General features: G+C 39.4%; 2 protein-coding genes across 2 annotated transcripts in view; one reads left to right on the forward strand and one right to left on the reverse strand.

The window, feature by feature from the left end:
• PKD (serine/threonine-protein kinase D3) overlaps nucleotides 1-26337 on the reverse strand; it is a 272661-nt gene that overhangs the window by 200064 nt on the left and 46260 nt on the right. Inside the window, exon 4 of the mRNA XM_071681853.1 lies at nucleotides 18480-18611. Within this exon, the coding sequence (XP_071537954.1) occupies nucleotides 18480-18611 (132 nt within the window). The remainder of the gene's footprint in view (nucleotides 1-18479; nucleotides 18612-26337) is intronic.
• Nucleotides 25395-26337, forward strand: part of LOC139759578 (uncharacterized) — a 71580-nt gene continuing 70637 nt past the window's right edge. Inside the window, exon 1 of the mRNA XM_071681866.1 lies at nucleotides 25395-25472. Within this exon, the coding sequence (XP_071537967.1) occupies nucleotides 25395-25472 (78 nt within the window). The remainder of the gene's footprint in view (nucleotides 25473-26337) is intronic.

Below are 26337 nucleotides of genomic sequence, written 5' to 3' on the forward strand. Positions count from 1 at the left end.
ATATATTTATATATATATATATATATATATATATATATATATATATATATATATATATATGTGTGTGTGTGTGTGTGTGTGTGTGTGTGTGTGTGTGTGTGTGTATAAGACAATACAACCTTAAGATAAGACGAACAAGGACAAGGTGGATGACTCACGACACTTTTTCACCACAACATCCCATTGGCAAACACCACTCACAGCACACACAAAATTTACAGGGGACACTCGAAATAAATCTGCAATATACTCATTACAACATATTCAACACAACACACTTATACCTTCTCTCTAACCCCCTACCCAACCCTCATATACTCCTAAACTACTAAACCTGACCAACACACACACACACACACACACATATATATATATATATATATATATATATATATATATATATATATATATATATATATATATATATATATTGGAAAGGATCACAATTTTGCGCGTGATCAAGATATTCCTGATCCCACGGGGGAAAATGAAACACGAAAAGTTCCCAAGTACACTTTCGTGTAATAATCACATCATCAGGGGAGACACAAGAGAGAAATATAACAGTCAGTTGATATACATCGAAAATGCACTTGGGAACTTATCGTGTTTCATTTTCCCCGTGGAGTCATAGGAATATATATATATATATATATATATATATATATATATATATATATATATATATATATATATATATATATACTTACCGTACCATTCCAGCCTCCACTCATAAAGCACTCTTGATCCATTCCGATGGCATCCTTTCTCCTAAAGAACACACAAACGTACATAGTTATGAGTCACAACTCAAAAATCAGCCACAAACTAAACTCACATTTAAAATGGAATCATGAAAAAACTACACAATATCCATTTACAAACGACTGCACAAGCACAGTTCAGTCCCAATGATACAATAAATACAATGAAAATCGTAAGGAACTCTCCTCCCACAGGCCATGACAACATGTCAAACTTTCACATTGGCCAATTTGTAATCCAGACACTTACAGATATCTTCCACCACTTTTGGCAAAAACAACAAAATTCCTAACACCTGGAAACTTGCCAACATAATACCAATCCTTATACCTGGAAGGTACCGAACTCCCCTACCTCCTGCCACCCTATATCACTTCTGTCCTCAGAATCCAGACTGAAAAACTGATCCACAAAAGCATCGAAGAAAATATATCGCTATAACTGACACAACACAGCTTCAGATCTAACCACTCCACCGCCATGATTCACAACAACAGCACAAAATATATCCTACATACATGGCTTCAACCAACCATAACCCCCGTCCAGCACAGTACTAGTGGCAAGGAGAAATCAACAAAGCATTTGACACGTTCCCTCGACACATCCTAGCACTAATGATACTTGATACTACACTCCACGACCATGAAAAAAGGGGCTAGCTTCACAGCTGGTCGCCATGCCATAGAAACTCAAAATGGTTTCCGGTCTAAAACACTTAAACTCTATAATGGAGTACCCACAAGGAACATTTTTTCAACCCTTTTCAATCTCTTAATACACGATCTCTTATTAATACAAGCAAACAATAACACGAAGTTACTTTCATAAGCAGAATACCTCACAATTACATCACAACATCCTGATACCATCGGAACAAACATGCAGCACCACATTACAAAACTGGAACACTGGCACAACCAAAACAAACTGTCTGCATCTCCATGGAGGTCTTCAATCATTGTTTTAACCCTAGACAAACGAATCCACCTCACGCTGAATCACTCCCACCGAACAAAACATTAACCATTTCAAGGCATCACATACGACACAAACGACATCCACCTCCCACCCCAATAACACAAGAGTACAAAACAGGATAAGAATCCACAGAACACTAACTAACACGAGTTTTGAAAAAGGCTCCTTTGACATCCTCTACAAACAATGCATCCGCTCCTCTCTACACAACGCCTCCCCTGCCTGGTCTTCCAACCTGTTAAAAGGAACTGTAACAAAATTTGCACACAAATACAATAAAAAGTCAACAGAAAACAATTACTGCCTGTCCAGCCACCACAAATACTTAACAGCTACAAAATGAAAAAAAGGATCCTCGGCACTCAATTCAATGCACAAGCACTAGACCCCCTCCCATCCACTCCACTCCATAACTAACCACCAAACCCAAGTAGAAATAAAAATTTACCCCTATCTCATACTTCAGCAACAGCGAATCACTGATCCCCAACCCCAAGGATATATAACAATGACAAAACACACACACACACACACACACACAATGAAATAATTATTCCGTCAAGCACAAAAACAACTGCCTTCCCAATTAAGTCTTGAATTCTACCCAACCAGATATACACCCGTCAGAAGCCACACTACCCAGACAAACACGAGTCGCACTCTACATTCCTCGCTCTGGACATCACCCACCTCTGCAACACTACAAATACAGTTTCAACATATCCAAAGACCCTTCATGCCTACGATGCAACTATCACATCAAAGACACCGAGCACTTACAATTCACTTGCCCTGCATTTTTCACAGATAGGCGCATACGCTTCAGTATACTTTATGATCTATGGTAACGACTAGTGGACGAGGCCGGCTTCCTAAGCGCTGCAGGAACCTCATAAAGATATAATGGGCTCCTGACGCTGGATGTATGTGTATACTATATCATCTATATACTTGTCTATTAACATTTACCCTTAGCCCATTTTCTATGAGAGTCCCGGTGTCGTACAGGATCTCTTTCCAAAGTATCCTGCAGCCCGAGGCTGCGCTACTTTCTGCAGCAGGGAAATGTGGACTCCTTAGGAGTGAGTTCTTTGACGGCACAACCCCCAATGATACAACCTCGAAAAAGGCCACTTTTCATTCATGGTATTATCTCGAACAGGCGAAATGTGGTATAAAACTCTCTCTCTCCCTCTCTCTCTCTCTCTCTCTCTCTCTCTCTCTCTCTCCACACCCACACACATTATATATATATATATATATATATATATATATATATATATATATATATATATATAATTATTATTATTATTATTATTATTATCATTATTAAAATAATATTTGACGCCGTTTCCCGCATCAGCGAGGGAGCACCAAGAAACAGACTCATATCTACATAAATATACATTAACGCCCATATACATAAATATACAAATCAACATATGTACATACGTATACATACACAAACAAAGACATATACATATATACACATGTACATATACTTGCTTGCCTTCATCCATACCCGGCGTTAACCCGCCCCACCGGAAACAGCATTGCTGAGCGACCCCCTGCTTCAGCGAGGTGGTGCAAGGTAAAGACAAAATACTTCCTCACTCATTCTCTCCTTATGTCCAAATCATTTCAACGCATCGTCTTCTGCTCTCTCAACCAAACTCTTTTTATTTCCACAAAAGCAGGCAAACCCCAGTAAGACAAGAAAGAAACACACACATACACCCACACTTACACACACACACCTGGCTTAGGTTGGGGTGTGTGCGCCTGTGTCCATAGACTGCAAGACATTGTACATATAACCAAGAGTAAGAGACCGGGCGACACAACAACTCACCAGACTTCAGTACCTTTCGGCATCATCAACACAACCTTCCGGAGTGGACTGCGGCCAACGAAGTCACCATCAACCACACCAAAGACTGTGATGATGCACATCAACTGCGTCACAAACACCCACCTCCCTGACATCAAACTAGGTCCTGACCACTCCTCAGAGAAGTTACAGACTTCAAGCTTCTCATGTCACTACAGCCGACGGTTTAAACTGGATGAGTCATGTCCGCCTTATCAAATCTTCCTCATACCGTCTGTACCTTCTCCCCCCGACGGAAATCACTAGGTGTCCCACGAATTGAGACCTGTTAGAAAGAGTGTAGAAAAGAGGCATGCAGAATCATCCTGGGTCCTTCTTACACCACCAACCAAGAGGCCCTCATCTGTTGAACCTGTCCACACTCGACCGAAAAACACCGAAAACTCGCACGGCAGTTTGGCAACAAACTGCTGACACATCCCCGTCACAGATACCTCCTCCACTCCGACGCTCTCCACCAAGAACCGCGCGCCGTTCGTCACCAAAATCGACTTACTCCAGCCAGAGCTCGTACAGACAAACATAAGAACACTCCTATACCTACAATTACGAACTTCATCAACAATGTATAAATAAGTGCACAGCTACGCAAGTGAACAACTGTTTTCTGTAAGGCTATGTGGTATGTCAACTCATGTATTAAAGGAACTATCCATCACTTAATGTTTAATCTAAATCATAATATAAAAATACCATACCACTTACTCTGTAAACATCCCTGTGTATCGGCCACTATGTTTAGATGTACCTCACCCATGGGCTCATCCAAAGTGTGGAAATATTCAGTTAACCCTAATCTTAAGCTCTTGCATTGGTTAATTAGTAAGTATCATGACCTCCCAGTTCTTTAATATCTATAATACCTCAATCATATATTTTCAGCCCACTGGCTGCCTAAATCCAATAAAACTTGATCTATATTTAAGATATGTATATTCATTTATTTACAGTTTCACTGGAAGTGTGTCTGGTTTAACCCAGTACCCTTCTAAAAGTTCCTCCAACCCACGACGGCGCTACTTCAAGTAGTGGGAAAATTTAGACTCCTTTGGAGGTAGAATTTTTTTTTTTTTTTTACCAGACTGTAACCTCGGGCAAGGGGGAGACCGACAAAACACAAACACACACACACACACACACACGCACACATATCATTTTAATATACTTTGTCGCTGTCTCCCGCGTTAGCGAGGTAGCGCAAGGAAACAGACGAAAGAATGGCCCAACCCATCCAACCTACACATGTATATACATACACGTCCACACACACACATATACATACCTATACATTTTAACGTATATATATATATATATATATATATATATATATATATATATATATATATATATATATATATACACACATGCACATAACTCATACATGCTGCCTTTATTCATCCCGTCGCCACCCCGCCACACATGCAATAGCATCCCCCTCCCCCCGCGAGGTAGCGCTAGGAAAGGACAAGAGGCCACATTCGTTCACACTGTCTCTAGCTGTCATGTGTACTGCACTGAAACCACAGCTCCCTTTCCATATCCATATAATGCACTCCGCAAAAAAATAATAAGACTAGAAACATGGTCAACAAAATAAAAAGAAGTAATGGTGGAAGCACGATATAAACACATAGCTAGGAAAGCAAACTCTACCTCAAGTAAGAGAATTCAAATACCAAGGTAACAAGATGAAATCACCGCAGGTGTTTACTACCTTCGTGTTGCGGGACTCGTATTCTATTCTTTCCTGTGAAAGGTACTATTTTCGTTCCTACTTTGATTAACAGGACTTTGACAAAGATCATTACAGACTGGTTGTAGCTGAAAACAAGGCCATCTTATCAGCAAAGAAGTATAACTAGAAATAAAACCACTAAGTTAAATATAAAGCAGCAGCTAATAAGAACAGAAACTGGAAAATATGATGCCCGGGCCAGTCGGACACGATAAGACACCAGATAACACATCTGGCGTTAAACATGAGACCAAGGAGATGGAGACTACTATACAGACGAAGAAAAAGATAGACTGTTGGGTACACCAAGGAAAAGACAGGGAGGTAGAATACATGAAAAACAAAATAGAAATATCATGCGGACGGGAGTGAGTGATGACCGGAAGGAAGTGACGGCGAGGATGTTCCAACCTGCAAGCGGATACCTCCCAGGATATATATATATATATATATATATATATATATATATATATATATATATATATATATATATATATATATATATATATGCTGAACACCAGGTGAAGGGGTGGGTCTCTCCTTGACTCAGCATGCTCGCGTTACACAATCATGAGTATACCATTGTTCATCCGACCTCACATACTTGACACCGTACCTCCCACATCCTTACCACAAGAAACTCACACACAACACATCTGGTGCCTGTGCCTGCCTAAAGATCCCTACCAGAAAGGGACCGCCAACGCTTCCTCCTTCCTATCCCCTTCCGCCGCTGACAGGACCCAACGGAGGGTGGGTGTGTGCCCTCTGGCTCCCCTTCCCCAAGTTTGAGATATCAGGTTGACAAAGGAAATACGTGACGGTTTGTCGATACGTCGGCTCGCTCGCCTCAATGGGCAATAGGCCATGGCCTGTCGGGGATTCCGCTGCTCACGCCCACAAACTGACAACTGCGACGGAACAATGAACGGCCTCTCACCAAAAATACTAGGATTACAAACCTCTCCGTCTCACGACTTTTTCATTTATTTTCATATACCCAGCTAATTTCAACTAAAACACCTGAGCAAATAGTGCTGTTAACTCTCAACATCGTCTGGATGCATTACACAGTAACAAAAGTCTCCAGATGATGACCAGCATTAAAAAAAAAAAAAAAAAATGAGAGGGATTCGATGCGATCGATCAAGAACAAAAGTAAGTGGTGGAGGACGTGAACATCATCAGTGCTGTTAGGTGGGAGGAGCTCCCGTCGTGTCGTCAACAACCGGGCGTACAGTGTACGAGAGCCCTTCCCCTCCCTCCGCCAGCTATCTAACCTCACGCCGTGCACACTCCTTACCAATGACGCGGTCCTCCCTCCCTCCCTCCGCCACCGTCGTACACCCTCCTCCCAGCCACTATCAACCTCTCTCTTCTACAGCTGCTCTCTTGCCGTGTCGTCACTGGAGCCGCCACTAGTGAGAGCAGTGTGCCATATCTTATACTTCTCACAGTACTACTGTCACCGAAGGTCGCTACTAGTAAGAACTCTCCCGCCACTTATTTTTTTTTTCTTTTTTACGTAACTATATCATCCCAGCCGTGTCGTCGACCAGGATTGCCACTTGCCTGCACTGACTCCGGTGCACCGCCACACGTGACGGTCGGTTCACTTCCGTAACTGTGCCGAAAACGGTGCTTAGTTATTCCCTCCCATACATGCGGACATGCGTTTGGGCAAGCTACAGCTTATATATATATATATATATATATATATATATATATATATATATATATATATATATATATATATTTTCACTGCTTCTAACAACTTGCCTCCCACACCATATATTCTTAATACCTTCCACAGAGCATCTCTATCAACTCTATCATATGCCTTCTCCAGATCCATAAATGCTGGTGACGGAGTTTGGTAAAGTGTGTGGAAGAAGAAAGTTAAGAGTAAATGTGAATAAGAGCAAGGTTATTAGGTACAGTAGGGTTGAGGGTCAAGTCAATTGGGAGGTGAGTTTGAATGGTGAAAAACTGGAGGAAGTGAAGTGTTTTAGATATCTTGGAGTGGATCTGTCAGCGGATGGAACCATGGAAGCGGAAGTGGATCATAGGGTGGGGGAGGGGGCGAAAATTTTGGGAGCCTTGAAAAATGTGTGGAAGTCGAGAACATTATCCCGGAAAGCAAAAATGGGTATGTTTGAAGGAATAGTAGTTCCAACAATGTTGTATGGTTGCGAGGCGTGGGCTATGGATAGAGTTGTGCGCAGGAGGATGGATGTGCTGGAAATGAGATGTTTGAGGACAATGTGTGGTGTGAGGTGGTTTGATCGAGTAAGTAACGTAAGGGTAAGAGAGATGTGTGGAAATAAAAAGAGCGTGGTTGAGAGAGCAGAAGAGGGTGTTTTAAAATGGTTTGGGCACATGGAGAGAATGAGTGAGGAAAGATTGACCAAGAGGATATATGTGTCGGAGGTGGAGGGAACGAGGAGAAGAGGGAGACCAAATTGGAGGTGGAAAGATGGAGTGAAAAAGATTTTGTGTGATCGGGGCCTGAACATGCAGGAGGGTGAAAGGAGGGCAAGGAATAGAGTGAATTGGAGCGATGTGGTATACAGGGGTTGACGTGCTGTCAGTGGATTGAATCAAGGCATGTGAAGCGTCCGGGGTAAACCATGGAAAGCTGTGTAGGTATGTATATTTGTGTGTGTGGACGTGTGTATGTACATGTGTATGGGGGGGGTTGGGCCATTTCTTTCGTCTGTTCCTTGCGCTACCTCGCAAACGCGGGAGACAGCGATATATGGGCATTATCGGATTCCGCCTACATGAAGTTACACAGTACTTGAAAAGCAAAATTTGATGAGGCTGTATCCCTGGGAGTGCTGTCTCAAGGAACTTCTCACTCCAAAGAAGCCTACGTTTCCCTACTACTGTAAGTAGCGCTGCCTTGTGCTTCAGGAGGCTCCGTAAAGAGATCCTCGGGTAATTATACATACATGTATACATAATTCTGTTTTCATACTTCATCGCAGTTTCCCGTGCAAGCGACGGAGCGCCAGGAACAGACGAAAAGGGAAGCATATGTCAACCGTAAACCACATTTAATCTACACTAAAAACTGTGTTGGGGACGAGTCCATTCACCTTTCCCTAAAGTACCGTAACCTGCAACAATCGACTTAACATCTTTCTAAACTTAACCGATCAACTAAACCTTCAAACTTTTGCTGGACCGGTACTGAAAAATAAAATCGCACCTGTACTCTGAAGATAAATGTCAAATTTGTGCTTCACTATCGTTTTAAATCATAAGGAAAAAGGAAATAAAGGCAACCAGTATCTGAGTAAATAAATTCCAGATGGTTTTTTTCTTTGAAGTGTATCATAACTTGGTACCATAAAAAGCTTTCGTTTAAAACAGTGTCATGTACCAAGTATTCGAAATACTGGCGTTAACTCTGCCTACAGCAGCTACCTTATTAGGCTATCCTTAAAGAATAACAATCTTCCACAACGAAAACGGAAGCATTTCTCTAAACAAAATATTTCAAAGTTACATTTTGTTGAGAGAAACGCTTCCATTTTCGTTGAGGAAGACTGTTATCCTTTAAGGAAAGCCTAATAAGGTGGCTGCTGTAACCAGAGTTGACGTCAGGATTTTACACGGAAGCTGTTTTGTGATACAGTCGATACACTTCAAATAAAAATCCCGATAGGAAATTTTTACTAGATACTGGTTGCCTTTAAGTATGGACTCTCGTGGTGCAGTGGGTTGCATTCCTGACCGTGATGCATTCACGGGCCGCCCAGGGTCGAGAGCACAGGTTCGAATCCTGGTTACATCTGTCCGTCCAAAGTCAATCCAGCTGTTAATCCGCCCCTTGGAGTTGGTTGATAAACTAGGTAACTGGCTCGGCCTAGGATATAGCGTAATGGTATGGCCTTAAAATTAGGACCTCAACTGCCGTGTTGTCTCAGCTAAAAAAAAAAAAAAAATCATCAATATCTGGTGAATTTGGCTAACAAAGGAACAATACGGAATACATGGGCCGTATACATAATAGAATGTATGCGGTTTATGAATTACCTTTAAAACATACATTTTTCGAGTATTCCTTGTAACCTGACCTTGATGGATTTAATAAGCCTAACAGTCAATATGGGAAAAGCCCTTAAGACCAAACAACATCAGGAAAAGTTTCATAAATCACAGTGTGTGTGTATGATCTTTAAAGTATCTTCAACATTTATAGAGAGGTGCCCAAATTTTTCGATTGGAAGTTATAACTTAACGATGATAGCTATGAAATCCTACAGAAAAAAAAAGAACCATACCTGCAATGAGTGTGCGATTTGGGCGAGACCAACCCATTCCTAGCACCCAGACATGGATAGCACGAAAGTATATGGGATGTTTCTAACATGATTACGTACTCCTGTTAAGTAATCAGCAAACTGGTGATACCTGCGAAGAATACACGTCGGTAAACCCAATTAAGGGTTCACCATCACACTATTACGTACAACCGAGACTTGCCTCAAAGGAAGTACATATGTACCCAAACCCAGACGTGCCTCACTCTTGGAGCACAAAATACTGTACAGTTCAACGTTAAAAAAAAAAAAAAAACTCGAAGCAATGTAAATAAAAGACTCATTCTCTTTAAAGTTTCTTTTCTCTCAAAAATACTACATACTGCAAAGAAAAAACTGATTTTCTTCCCCATTTATAATCTCTCCTTGTCTCCCTACTAAGGAAGTTAAATTGCTCTTCCAACTAAGCCTCCCTCGTGGCATCTCAAATGTACCACCATCTGTGCTCTGAAATGACAACCATATCTAACAAACAGGGCTCGTATACTTGGTTATGACAAAATTCAGACCTCTTTAAGGCACAAGGACACCAGCTTTCAGATCCATTTTTGCATAAGCTAACTTACATATAAAAAAAAAAATCACCAGAACTTCTAAAGAACTCTAACATCAAAAAAGTTTCAACCAAAAGCGCTTCATGGGAAAAGAGGATTATGGAGAAGTAAAGCCATGTCGAAATCACAGTTTCTCACCTTACCATGAGAATTCTTTATAAATTTTACGACCAGGGATTATACAACTTATATATTCTTTTTTCTATACACTTCCTGAGAATGGAAATTCTGTCAAAGACGCAATATACTTTTTACGTTCATTAGAGTACCTATCCTTTCAACCATTTTCTTGTGCTTTTAAGCAGACATTCTGACCAAATAATTTTTTGGCACTTTCTTCATATTCAAAATGATCGCTATTCAGACTTTTGCAGACCCCTTAGAACTCTACGTCTGTACGAGCCCCATTGTGATCATGCTTATACGAGTGTGAGAACAACAATTCTACATATCTAACTCTACTGGCCTTGTCTGAATTAACTGTTCTGCAGATCAGACTGGAACTTATATATATATATAAGGTTTAAGAAATAGCCTTCGATCATCAAAACTGAAGATTATTCTCAACTTTTTTACTCTCCCAAGTACGCCATAATATATCAAAGACACAGCTCATTCTTTACTATACAAACTGAAGTATACAACTAAAAGTGACATAATAATGAGCCAGCATATTTTCCTGAATAAAACAAATTTTTCTTACTTCCAGAACACAGACTTGTAATCTACAGCGTATCACAAGATGCATGATCACATTCATGACCTATCAATAAATGCAAGCGATTCTTGACACAAAACACATGGATCCTAATCACTCATGAATTCACAGCAGTGTTACACGAAAACATTTTTGGAGCCAACTATATTATGTAATCGATTCCGCTACAACTGTACTTGTCCAAACAAATGGTTGCATAAACTGGCCTCTACTTAAGTAGGTGACCTATGCCAATCATCCTGTCCGTGAGTCCGTCACACTCTTGTCTGCTTTACACCAAGTGAAACAGTAATGGGACTGTCTACTAAATATCCTGTGAAACAGCGAAGGGACTCTCGGCTCCATATCTTGAGAAACAGAGGGGCCTGTCCTCTCCATATCTTGTGAACAGTGAGGGAACTATCTGCTCCGTATCTTTTGACAGAGAGGGGATCGTCCACTTCATGTCTTGTGAAGCAGTGAGGGTTCTGCCTGTTCCATATCTTATGAAACAGTGAGGGAACTGTTCGCCTTATGTCTTGTCAACCACTGAAGGGACTGCTTACTCCACATCTTATTAAAAAGCGAAAGGACTGTCAACTTCATATTCTGTGAACCAGAGAAGAGGTTGTCTATTCCACATTTTGTGAACTACCAAAGGGCTATCCACTTTATACCTTGTAAACAAGTAAGGGGCCTGTCTGCTTCATAGCCTCTGAACCAGGAAAGGGACTGTGTTCTATATTTTGTGAAACATTAAAGGGACTGTCTACGCTGTCTTCTGAGCAAGAAAAGGGAATAAACGCTTCGTATTTTGTGTTCAATGTCTTTTGATCAAGTGAAGGAAACATCCGCTTCGTATTTTGTATATCGGGGGATTGTCTGCTCCATATTTTTCGAATATGAGAAGGGAATTGTCCACTCCAAATGTTGTTAATCGTAAAGGAAGTATCCGCTCCAAATCTTGGGAGTTAATGATGGGAGTGTCCGTTCCATATCTTGCAAACAAATGTCTGCTCCGTACTTTGTGAACCAGGAAGAGGATGTCTGCTCCAAATCTTGTGAGCCAGTGAAGGTACTGTCCACTTTGTTGCTTATGAACTAGTGAGGTGACTGTCCACTCCATATATATTGTGAACCAGTAAAAGGACTTTCCTATCTTGTATCTGGTGAAGGGACTCTCCCCGAGCTCCTTATCTTGTGAACCATGAAAGAACTGTCCACTCCATATCTTGTGAACCAACGAAGGAAATATCTGCACCATATTTTGTGAACCAGTGAAGGGACTGAACACTATGTATCTTGTAATCAGTGAAAGGACTGGAGTGAGCTTACACAAATCTTACTCGCCACCACATGGCGTCGTGCAATGCCCGTAGTCGTAATTTCAATGTCAAGGTCATCGTTTTTGTTTCATTATGCTCAGCTGGCAACTTCTGATTTAGTTCTGGGACTGGGAAGAAAGTTTGCAAAATTATTAACCACTTTCATATGCTGTTCTCCATCCCCATTTTCAAGGTCAAGGCTACAACGGCTCTCTCTCTCTCTCTCTCTCCTTTTCGCTGGATAGTTCTTGAAACATTGGAAGTACAGGGATACTTTGCTGAAACATTGCCCATGACTAGACATGAGCCATGACCCATTCCCCGCAATTAACCATCACCCCCTGGGTTTAATGTTGAAGGTCAAGGCCACTGTTCAGTCGTGGTAATTTTCATGCTTGCTTTGTAGCTTTGGAAACATAAAAAAGAGTGGAATGATATATTTAGTACAAGTCTTACCCATCATCATACGATGTGTCATGACCCACTCTCTGGAGCCTTATCCTCAGGGTTAGGGTCATAGTGATTTCCCTGTCCACCGGATACCTGATCGAGATTACTAAAAGGATTGGAATAGCTCTCTGAAATAACTTACCAAGTACCAAATTGTGACCTGATCCACACCTCCAAGATCATATTGTCAGGATCACAGCTGGACTTCAAACATTTCTCACCATATGCATTATAATCTTTGATCCAGTGGAAGAATTGAAATTATTTTTTGAGGAAATGTTACCTACCATCAATCAATGTATTGCTATCTTTCTCAGTAACGTCCACTCTTCTGGTTTACTCCTTGGGATGCGCCTTACAATTAAATTTGTAAAATGTTAGCCCACTACTAGGTGATGTGTTGTTTCCACCCCTATATTCAGGATTATAGAGCTGATTAGTCTTTTAAGACTTCAATATGGTGAAATAAGGGACCTGAGGCCTGACTTCAAGCTTGAAGTGGTACTCCATGCGTTAAATGGAATATCACAGTCATCATCTTTAAAAAAGTATAATGTGTAACCCTTAAAAGTAAAATAAAACTTGCAGCACAACCTTTAAGGATTACAACCATAAGTTTAGTAACTAGCTTGAAAATGCATTAATTCAAGTCCCAATATTCTATTACAGACTACACTTCTGACAACCACTAAAGCTTTTCCAGTCACCTCTTCTTGGTGACTCCTGCAAACACTGCTCCTACATACATCATTTCATAAAATATATGGGAATCATTGTAAAGTATCAAACCTGATCTTACTGCCTGTCTCCTACATGGTACCTTGAAACTTTGACATAAACTACTCAGCACCACAAATATCCCTAACCAGATATATCGCCTTCTCACATAAACACAAAAACACCATACCTCAACACTCTAAAAAAAAAGTTTCGAGCAAGGATTGGGAAAAATCATAATTGCTTATAATCTGGGGAGAAAAAAATGACAAGTGCTGAGTTCAAATGGGGGATCTTGATGCCAAAAGAAAGCTTATAAAGCTTCCTACATATGATGATACCAACTCCTGAAGGAGGTTACCTGGGTGCTGGTTGGGTACATCTGGTTCTCGTTACGGCCACAGAGAATAACTTGCACACCCACACTTTCCCACTCTCTTAAAGATAATCTTATAATATAGTCATCATATGTCACTGCGAAAGTATGAACATACCAGATCATAAATGCATACAGATGATAATGACAGGAAAGAGAAGAAAGTCTAGCAGATGATAATCCTTTACTGGAATAATTGACTGAGGAAAATGAGCAGAAATTATTCACCAAATGTTAGGGCTCCATGTCTGTTTAACCTAAAAAAAACAAATATCAAAATCATTGTTGGAAAACCCTTGGACCTCTTTAAAATATAACAAAACAATTTGTTCCAAGTAATACCAAACCAACCAAGTTGCAATACAATAAAATGAAATTTGTTGAATTAAGTAACCCAGAAAGATGTCCTCACAACAGAGGCTGTCTAAAGCATCCAAGGCACAGTGGCATAACATTTTTCAAGACTAAAAGTAGTACCTCTAAACAGAAGAAACATGTCCAGTACTTTCATAATCATGTGGGGAAGTAAGCTAACATGAAATTCCATGTTACCAGTCAAAAACATATGCACTGGCTGAACCATTATGATATTTTTAAATAGCAAAAGGACCCATACTCCACCTCTTAGACACAAGTTATATACAATGCAGTGAATATCTGAGCTTCTAATCATGATGCCAAGGTGCAAGCTGATGTATGATACGTACTGTAAAACTCCAATGAGAGGAGAAGCTTATGCCCTTTTTTCCTAGACCTATTCCTTAATGAAAGTAGGCTTTCTGACTGTGCTGAAGTCACCAGTTATTGACTGAGCATGAGTACATATAGCTCTGAAAACTTCCAAAGAAATACAAGCATAAACATTACTGTTTTGAGCCAGTTGTACAAGTTCAAAGATTTGTGTTCAACGATAGGTATTCTCCACTTGGCCTGAGTTCCTCTACACTGCAATGATATGTCTCTAGCAGTAACATTAATACCATCCTGAGATTGATATCTTCAGAGTACACACCATTGAAAAGGTTTTTACAAAAGACTCAGCATGTTAGATCACTTCAGGATATGCTCACGATTTCTAACACTATGCTATAGATCAAAAGAGGCAAAGGATTATTTGAGAGGCAAATATTCTAAAAGCACCTGAGTGAATAATTCAAATGTCAGCACTTTTGATGTGATAGATCAGGTGCAGTATTAGTGACTGGTGACTGAAAAAGAAAGCAGCTAATATGGCAGATATGGGCAAAATTTAGGGGCATATAACTCTTCTCAAGCACTATTAATTACACCCTTCACAATCCACTTTAATATTACCCACAGTGAAAAGAAGTGAGCCACGGACTGATATGGGTAAAAATGAAAGTGGATTACAAGAGGATGGTGATCATTAGTGCTTATGCACCTGGAAATGAGAAGACTAAGGAAGAGATATAAGTTTTGGGAGGAGATGAGTGTAAGTCAGCTATTTTGATGCAATGGGAAAAGGTATCAGTAATGTGTGATCTGAAAATGAAAGTAGGTAATGTGGCTGTTGAGGGTATAATCAAGGGGTATGGGGTACCAAGTGATGTGAATGAAAATGGTGAACAGCTTCTGGACTGCATTGAAATGGGACTATTGACTGGGAAAGAGTGACTTGCATTAGTAAATGTGAATGAGGAAAGATGATGGAAAGTGGGCATCACTGGATTAGGGACTATCTGACATGTATGCTCATGTGAACATGCTGAGAAAGGCAACTGGAGGATGTCTGATCATTAATTGGTGGGAGGTGAAGGTGAAAGTTTGTAGAAGCTTGGGAAAACAGGAAATGATATGGCGGGAAGGTGGTGAAAGTTAATAAGATTGAAAAAGAGGCTTCTGTTTAGAGATATCTGGAAGGACTGAGTGTAAAATGGCAAAAGTGAGAGTAAATGAAGCTGGGGGAGTGGGTGAGGAATTAACTGTATTTATGGAAACAGTGCTTAAATATTCAAGAGTCTGGCATGCAGGAAGTTGGAGGTGAACAAGTGAGAAAGGGTTGTAAGTGGTGTGATGAAAATGTTAAACTCCTCGTGTTTTTAGCAAAAAGGAAAAAACAAAGAGGTGAAGGTCGTTATGAGATGAGAAAGAATGAAAGAAATTGGATGTACAAAAGAAAGCAGCAAGAAGACAAGAGGAAGGTACAGAGGCTGAAAAAGAGGGCAAATGGCAGTTAGTGAGGATGAATATTAACAAATTTCAGGTTAATACTGAGAAATACAAGAGAACAAATGGGAACATCAGTCAAAGGGGCAAACAGGAAAGTGATTACAAGCAGAAATGAGGTGGAGATGGAGTGAATGCAGTACTCTGAAAGTTGCTAAGTGTGTCCAGTGACAGGGTGGCTTATGAGATGTTTTGGTTATGGAGGTATGAGAAGTGAGAGTCATGGAAAGTGGTCTGGTAAGTAAGATGAAGTGTAGCAAGTAGCTGGAGAAAATGGTATTGCACTGGAATTCCTTATGAAAGGGGGGGATTGCATTGCTGATGGGTTAGTTAGGATTTTCAATATATGTATAACTCAAGATGTGATGCCCAAGGATTGGCAGAATATCTGTATAGCGATTCTGTAAAAATGTAAGGGAAACAAACACTAGTAAGTTATATGGGACATTGGTCACTGGATGGGTGGTGGCATGCACAGAGGAAGAAGAAATATGGCTTCAGGAGTGGTAGAGGATGTGTTGATCAGGTGTTTACTTTGAAGAAGGATTTGAATGTGGTATTTTTTTTTTCCCCAAAAAGAAAGAACAGAGAAGGGGGCCAAGTGAGGATATTTCCTCAAAGGCTCAGTCCTCTGTTCTTAACGCTACCTTCCTAATGCAGGAAATGGCGAATAGTATGAAAGAAAGAAAGGAAAAAGCATACGGTACAGCTAATAGGAAGGCGTTATGATTCGGAAGGAAACCTGCAAGAAACAGTGGAGACATATTTTATGAGAGAAAGGTACATGTCTGAGTAGTTTTAGAGGAGAGCGAGTGATTCCAAGCGAGTCTAGGGCAGGGGTGTATGATGTCACCATGGCAGTTTACTTTGTTTATGGATGGGGTGGAGAAGGTAGCGAATGCATGGGTCTTGGACAAAGAAGCAGGTACACAGTTTGTTGGGGGTTAGGTGGCCTGGAAGGTGAGTCAGTTGTTTCGCTGATGACATGGTACTGATAATATCATAAGAGAAACTGCAGAAGCTGGTGTCAGAGTTTGATAGAAAGTTTGAAGGGGGAAAACTGATAATGATAATGTGAATAAATGGAAGGTTATCAGGTTTAGCAGGGGAGTCCCTTCATTCTATTTGAAACCTTCAATTAGGAAGCTTTCCACATTCACCAGATCATAAAGTTTAGTGGTGTATGTGGGAAAAGTTCAGAGCATCTGAGCTCCAAGCATTCATTCTTCCTCATTGGTGTAGTTGCATCATGGGTATGAAGGGTCTTGGAAAGTGTTGAATCAGTGTCTGAAGTAACGTAAAGACGGGTGATGTCCACAGCATAGATGGAAAATGATATCTGTGAGTCTGGGGTGTGTGGTTTCAGATGAGTGTAAGTCTGGTGGGTTAGTATTAAAGACTGAGTTGGGAGGGTGGGGCAACTGTTTAGTGCTTGTCATGTCATTTCAGTGTGTAAATGTTTTGTCAGTGTTACATTTGCTAGTGGTGGGAATAATTAAAAGAGACTGATGAAGTGGAAAGGTGGAGCAAATTTTTATTTCTATTTGGGAGTTGAAAATTAGTTATATATACAGGATGACAAAGATGGTATATGTGTCTAGTGGGGAAAGACAAGAAGGGGGAGACTGAAATGGAGATGGATGGATGGTGTGGAAAATGTTTAAGAGTACTCAGGGCCTGAACAAGCAGGAAGGTGTAAGGTGTGCATGGAGCTGACTGAAATGGAGAAATGTGTTATATAGGTGATAAGCTATCAATGGCCTGAACCAGACCATGTGAAGCTGTCAGGGAAAACCATGGAAAGGAAAACCATGGAAAGGTTTGTGGGGCTTGGTTGTGGACAGGAAAGTTAGTTTTGGTGCATTATAAATGACAGCTAAAGAATGGATGTGAGCAAATGAGGCTGTTTCTTTGTCTGTTACCGGCACTATCACACTAACATAGAAAATGGCAAAAAAAGGAATAAAAATATATTCATTTATTATACTGGATCGCCATTTCCTGCATTAGAAGGTAGCGTCAGGAAACAAAGAAAAACCCATCTACTCTATATATATACACACATATATACATACACGTACATGTTGGAAAAGATCACAACTGACCACGTGATCAAGTACATTCCTTTTTGTCTCAGGGAAATGAAACATGATAGGTTCCCATGCATTTTCGTGAAAGGATCACATCATCAGGGGGAAACAAGAAAGAAAAATAAGTCAGTTGATATACAATGAAGAAACGTAGCTACGATGCCAAACGGCGAGTATAGTGTATAAAAGATGGCCATGATCAAGGCATTCAATTACCAATACTGCCTCTCCTACCATAAATGAGAAAAACAGAGCTATGTCAAACAAGCAGGTAATGCATTACTTCATATTTAAAAAAAATTATTGTATCTTTTCAAAAACATGGTTCCTACAAATACTTATACACTAAAACTTGGTTCACCACGACAAAGTTAGCTTACCTTTGTATTGATGAATTCACAGGCTCGATCTTTTAAGGTCTTAAGTGTTAATTGGGATGCATTGACAGTTGTAGTATCCCGCACCAGACCGTGTTGTAAGGAAAAGCTTATATCCGCCCCAGTCACCTCCATCTGAAGACAAAACAAGTGGACAATAGTAAGTGCGTGTTTCATTATTTCAAAACAATGTACATGTCAACATAAGTATATTTATGATGAATGAATAACCCATACCCATGATGCTATACCAAGCAGACCCTAACATGCTCATTATCTACCTACATTCTACTAGCCTTCCCCAACTACACAGTATAGCGGTTCAAGCAGAACCTTTTCCATACGCCAAGCTGCATATTCCTGCAAATTTCTTATTCAAAGTACTGTATGTATATTACATATATAATTCCACATCCAAGTCTTTCACCTCTTCACCATATCTTCAGTCCTCCTCTAAATCTACTCCCATATACATTTCAATGAAGATTTAAATAATTCTTTCCACATTCATTTACTGCAACATCACTTTCTTATATCACTCCTCTCATTTCTTCATTATTAACCATATCACTTCCTAAACTCCACATCCACTGCTTGTAAACTCTATTCATATCTTAATAACCTACATTCTCTTTGACATTCTACTGTTAAAGATAAACAATAGCTAAAGAAATCCCTCTGCAAACTCAGCAGACATCACAGTGATTTTTTTCCTTTTAGCAATCAGCCTGCTTTTAAGAATCTTATGTCTTAGCTGGCTGATTTACAGGGGTTTAGGCCTACTGACATCAGGGTCATTAATGTTGAAAACATTAAGTTAAAGCCATCTGTCAAAAATCTTAAATCATTTTTCAAGAGTTCTTATCCAGGAAATTCTTAAACCATACATGCTCTCACTGCATGTATATCAGCTCTCACTCCAACATCTTTAATAATTGAATACTAATATTCTCATTACATCCATCAACAGCATATCCAATTATGTTTCACACTGCAATTCCCCTCTGTAACATACAACCACTGTGATTTTGTTTCAGTTACATTTAAAGCTAAGTTTCTTTTTTTAAACATTAACTCAGATTTTTTCACTACCTTATCTGCAGCCAACTCCGTATCATTGCCACCACCATTATAACATTTCTCACCTTCAATCCCATCCAACACTATATCCTAATAATTCAACTCCCAACCATTAACACCTCACCATCTGTGTGAACATGAAACAACCTCAGTAAGTTGCTTTATCTTGCTGTAGCTACTTAAAGTCTGCACTTTCAACCAATCAATCAATCAATTTCATTACAATTTCTTTACAAAAGTCCCTTAAAGCCTTTAGAATCCTTTAACCCATATCACAGTCTACAATTAATGCAAAACTCTTACCTATTTCATTAACGTATGTTGCATCCCCATTTTCTTTTTACTATAAATTTTCAAATGAAATAACCAAAGTCTAGCTCTGATTTATACACCAATGTCCTCATGTGCATCCTTCTTCTTAAACTTTTGCTAAACCTCTCATGACTTTCTTATTGTTTTCTATCCCCATCTCTCCAAATGTTCACCCACAAAGCCAAGGAGACTTATATTCATGAAGTTAATATACCAACTGCGTACATTACATATAAATCATTTAATCTAACTATCCTTTTCTGCAATGCACTGAACTCCATGCTTTTACACACTGCATGAGAGCATTTGCATTCCCCCATGGGTTACTCCCTTATCTCAACATAAACTTCAAACAATTCTATTAACTGTACCACATTCTTGAGTACATAAACTGTGATCTATTACCTCTGGCGATACTTAGAGCTGATACTTTTGCCTCAGCTGTATCCCTGACATTCAAAAAAAAAAAAAAAAAAAAAAACTCAAATTTACTCATATCACTGTCATAACTGCACTCTTAACATTCACATCTTTTAAAAGAGTTGCCTTGCTCAATTCTCAGACATAGATTTTGGTTAAAAGGAAAGTGACAACTGCACTCTAACATTCACATTTCTAAAGTGAGTTCCCTTGCAAAGTTTTGAGCATGCATCATAGTTAAAAGGAAAGTGGTACAGCATTTATTTCCTATAGCTTTCTGATAATACCAGTCACAGCTCTCCCCCAGATATATTGAATGCCTTTGCCAGTGTTTAGTTTAAGCGTTTTACCATGATCATTTTATCAAACTATTCACCATTTCCCGCGTTAGCGAGGTAGCGTTAAGAACAGAGGACTGGGGCCTTTGAGGGAACATCCTCACCTGGCCCCCTTCTCTGTTCCTTCTTTTGGAAAATTAAAAAAAAGAGAGGGGAGGATTTCCAGCCCCCCGCTCCCTCCCCTTTTAGTCGCCTTCTACGACACGCAGGGAATACGTGGGAAGTATTCTTTCTCCCCTATCCCCAGGGATATATATATATATATACATACACATACACACACACACATATATATATATATATATATATATATATATATATATATATATATATATATACGTTGAAATGTATATGTATGTATATGAGTGTGTGTGGACGTGTATATATATACATACATTTGTATATGAGTGGGTTGGGCTATGATATAGGCACAAAAATCTATCTTGTAACAAAATGCAAAAGTATCTACAGTATAATGTCAATGGTCTTCTTGAAATAAGATACAGCAAAATTAATTTTCCAATGTCTTTTGATGAGGTAGCACTGTTTATGAATAACTTTGTTGGGTTATCAATCCTGAGAATATCTATTACTTTAATAAACAAAGACTTATATTGCTGTCTTCAAATTTCTACATTACTGTCATTCATGTCTTTGTAGGGGTCCATACCGGATCTAGCTTTTCCTCTTTGCAAAGGGACTGTAGCAAAACTTCCTCTTTGTAAAAGGCCTGTAGTATTTAGGATTCTTTTCCATTTCTAACAAGGGTTGATGTTCCCATGAATTTACTCTTTCTCATTTATCAGTTTTTTACTAAGGGGTTTCACTCTTAATATCTAAACTTTGCCTCCTTTAGTGAGAGAGCTGAAGTGCCTTAGAAATACAATATATTCATTTCTTTTAAGGAAATTTTCTTTCTGTATTGTATATTTCTCCCAAAACTAGATTGAAAACATGTCAGTCCATCTTATTCCCGGAATGATCAACAAATCTTTGTTAATCTCTGTCTAGTTTATGTGCCTGTTATTGAAGTTTAGTCTAATAAGTAATCTCTTGCAAAAGTTGGTACTACTATTTCAATATCATCTCCAATGTCGTTACGGAAAAAAATCATCATAGGTCATGAACACTGGGTGTGGGATAATCTTTATTCTCATTAGTTCCATCACTTGCTGATTTTAGTTATACTTGCTAGGCAAGCAAACTATTTCAGTAGTAGTGTTAGTTATCTAGGAAAGAAGGTACAATTTCATATCATCCTTTGGAGATGCTATCAGGAAAAGTTCCATTTCAACAAAAGACACTTTAGAAACTAGACAGACTTAAAATCTGCTGGGTCACCAGAAAGAAAAACATACTTTTAAATGGGAAAAAATATATGGACCATGAAGAAATAAAAAAATTAGCACAGAATACAGCATAGATACAGACACCATCACATCATGAATGAACAATGTGAATGACTTCAAATTAATATTGTCTAACAACTTTACCTTATGTGACCACAAGAGCAACAGCTGCCTCTTCCATAAATTTGGTAGAAAGTGTGGAAATACCTTCCATATTCTGCACTGAAACTATGATAGGTATGAACAACTAAGAAAGACCAAAATCTCTCAGCCTGCCTGTAATCTCTGAATGAAGGTGGAAGAGTCATTTCATAATCTATACCTCCAAAAGCCTGGAAGGCATGGATTCCAACCTACACAACTCTCAAAAATAATTTCCAATTTGAATGACTGGCATGGATGACTATAAAATATCACCAGTGAAATCAAAAGTTGCAACAAGCAGAAAAAGAGAAAATGCCTTGAACACTCGAGGCTCAAGACTGTTCAACAGATTACATGTATCTGTCAGAAACAAAGAGGTGTACACAGGAGAAATTCAAATCTTCAAGCAAGCACACAAATTTCCTGATGCTTTTGAAGCACCTGTGTTCTTAAAGGAAAAAAAAAAAATTTCTCTTAAGATATGAAAGAACATCATGTAAGAATAAAGAAAACAAAGGAGAAACAATGGGCCTCAACTTACCCCTGGAGAAATAAAAGTTTATTGTGGAAGCCTATTGCTGAGTTAGCAATATGTACTACAAAGTCTTGTGCTGACATGACTTTCATCAACTCATTTACTCAGATTTTTGATAAACTAGGTTCTTTTTATGTAAAAGATTTTTATTACCAAATAGATTATCAGCTGAATCTTTGAGGTCTACTATGACATCCTTTCTAGGCCATGGTTGAAGGCTATCTGAGAAACTCATGTGTAACTGATGTCTAAGGTGGTCCTAGGTATCTTGCACCACCAGATCGTACATCTAAATGAGGTCCCTTTTACCAAGCAACACAGACCTAAGAAAGGTCTGGTTAAAGGGTTAAGAAGGGCCCTTGATAAGAATTTGCAATGTGTGCTAGACCAGTCAGGCTATCGTGCCTAAGCATGCTTATGGGTCGTGGTCTCTATCAGCTTGGTCAATGAATGATCCAGGTCCATATCCTTAACCCAGCCTGAACTAAAAGGATAGAAGAGCTCTTAAGACAAAAGGTATGTGTAAGGTAAGTCCTCTTTGATGGGTCTGAGTAAACTGCTCAAAATGTTTCTAAAAGACTATAAAATCAAAAGTGGGTAGTCTTTTGGGTATACGCAGGAAACCAAAAATCAATATACAATATACATCTGCATATGTTCTTTTCAAAATAAGACCTGCAAGTATACAATGATATTGCACGTATACATTACAGACTCCTCATAACTGGCACATTTTTCATGAATTTCTTATCAATCCATCTACTTACTTAGTATAGTACTTTTTCTTTTCTTTTTTTTTTTTGTCGCTGTCTCCCACGTTTGCGAGGTAACGCAAGGAAACAGACGAAAGAAATGGCCCAACCCACCCCCATACACATGTATATACATACGTCTACACACGCAAATATACATACCTACACAGCTTTCCATGGTTTACCCCAGACGCTTCACATGCCTTGATTCAATCCACTGACAGCACGTCAACCCCGGTATACCACATCGCTCCAATTCACTCTATTCCTTGCCCTCCTTTCACCCTCCTGCATGTTCAGGCCCCGATCACACAAAATCTTTTTCACTCCATCTTTCCACCTCCAATTTGGTCTCCCTCTTCTCCTCGTTCCCTCCACCTCCGACACATATATTCTCTTGGTCAATCTTTCCTCACTCATTCTCTCCATGTGCCCGAACCATTTCAAAACACCCTCTTCTGCTCTCTCAACCACGCTCTTTTTATTTCCGCACATCTCTCTTACCCTTACGTTACTTACTCGATCAAACCACCTCACACCACACATTGTCCTTAAACATCTCATTTCCAGCACATCCATCCTCCTGCGCACAACTCTATCCATAGCCCACGTCTCGCAACCATACAACATTGTTGGAACCACTATTCCTTCAAACATACCCATTTTTGCTTTCCGAGATAATGTTCTCGACTTCCACACATTCTTCAAGGCTCCCAGAATTTTCGCCCCCTCCCCCACCCTTACTTATTCATGTAATTAAATAACCTACTAATCTTTTTACTTATTCAAAACCTAGTACTTACTTATCTGTCCATCAAATATCCTATTAATTTACTTACATATGATGTTTTATCCTTCTCAGAATCCTATATATGGCAATAAGCATGGACTTATATGTAGCTGCAGCACTACCATGACTACTGTTTTAGAGTGAAGATGATGATGGGTTTAATATCATGGATATCTATAATAATGATGAAAATGGTAATTTCAGTACGAGCAGGAAAAATAACCAAAATGATAATAACAGTGGAGGTAAGGGTAAAGATTTACAGAGGTTTTCAGAAATGAAAAAAATGACATGAATTTGAAAAGGACAGTGAAAATAAGTAGTGGGAAGACAAAGTAAGGTTGCTAGAGAAAGAGAAAAGAGAGGTGTATGAGTGGTATTTATAAGAAAGGAGTGCAAATGAATGGAAGATGTACATAAGAAAGCAGCAGGAGGTCAAGAGGATGGTACATGGGTTAAAAAAGAAGTAAATGAGAGCTGAGGTGAGCAATTTTCAGTACACTTTAGGGAGAATAAGATGTTTTAGGATGTTATTTGTGGGAGAAAAAAAGAGAACACATGGTAACATTGGTGAAGGGGCAATTGGGGAAATGGTAACAGGCCACTAGTGATAAGGTGAAGAGATGGAGTGAGTGTTTTGAATGACTGTTGACCCTCTATGATGATGGGATGGGAGATGTACAGTGTTTGAGTCAGGGAGGTATGTGAAGTGAGAGAGTCATGAAAAAAGGTTTGATGAAGAGTGAAGAGGTAATGAAAGCCTTGTGTATGATGAAATGTGGCAAGACGACTGGAGTGGAAGGTCTTGCAGCTGAATTTCTTACAGATGGGGTGTTATTTGGTGGATTGTTAGGATTTTCAGCATATGTATGGATTAAGGTGATGTGCATGAGGGTGAACAAAATGCATGTATAATGCCACTGTAGAAAGACAATGGGTACAAAGGTGATTGTTCAATCTATAGAGGTAAAGGTATTTTGCATGTTCCTGTGAAGTTGTATGGGTGACTGGTGATTGAGAGAGTACAGGCATGTGCAGAGCATCAGATCAGGGAGGAACAATTTTGTTTCTGGACTGGTAAAGGATAAGTCTATTAGGTATTTGCTTTAAAGAATGTGTGTGTGAAATACTTAGAAAAACTGGAAGGTTTGTATGTGGCATTTACGGATCTAGATAAAGCATATATTCATTGATATAGATGCCTTGTGAAAGGGCTTTCAAATATACGGTGCGAGTGGAAAGCAAAGAAAAGCAGCAAGAAGTTTTCATCAAAAGTGTAAGATGTGTCTGCAAGTAGGTAAAGAGGAAGATGAGTGGTACTACCCAAAGGTTGGTCTGCAGCAGGACTGTTCAATTCATTTATGAATAGGGTGCTGAGGGAGAGAAATGCAAGGGTTCTGGAGAAATGGGTGAGTATGCAGTCTGTAAAGTGAAATGGCTGGAGAAAAGTCAATTGTTATTTGTTGATGACACAGCACTTATGGCATATTCAAGTGTGAAACTTCAAAAGTTGGTGACTGACTTTGGGAGAGTGTGAGAAGGGAGGAAGTTGAGAAAAAATATGAGTAAGGGAATGATTATTAGGTTTAAGAGTACAAAGAGGTTTGTTGATGCTGTTGGTGAAGGGGGGGGGGGGATTTAATGAGAAAATTTGGTGAAGAAGAGTGTTTTAGATACCTAGGAAAGACACAGTAATGAATGGAATCATGGGAGCATAAAAGAGCATTGGATGGGTGAGGAGACAAAGTTCTGGAAACACTGGGGAATATGTGGAAAGGGAGGTCAATATCTCAGGAGAAAAGTAGGTATGTTTGAAGGTATAGTAGTTCTAATAATGTCAGGCACTTCATATAGATAAGAATGTGTGAAGGAGGGTGAATGTTTTATAAATGAAGTGCTAGAGGATAACATGTGGTGTGAGGTGGTTTAACTGAGTACATTACAAAAGCGTAACAAAGGTGGTGTGGTAATAAGAAGAGTGTGGCTGAGAGATGAAAAGGAGGATATATGGAGAGAATAAGTGAGGAGAGGTTGACAAAGAGGATACTTGATTCAGAAGTGGAGGGGACAAGAGGGGAAGACCAAAGTGGAGATAGAAGAATGGAGCAATAAAGATATTGAGTGATCAGAGCCTGGACATG

The sequence above is a fragment of the Panulirus ornatus genome, chromosome 3 (assembly GCF_036320965.1).
Source record: "Panulirus ornatus isolate Po-2019 chromosome 3, ASM3632096v1, whole genome shotgun sequence".
In the NCBI taxonomy this organism is placed as follows: Eukaryota; Metazoa; Arthropoda; class Malacostraca; order Decapoda; family Palinuridae; genus Panulirus; species Panulirus ornatus.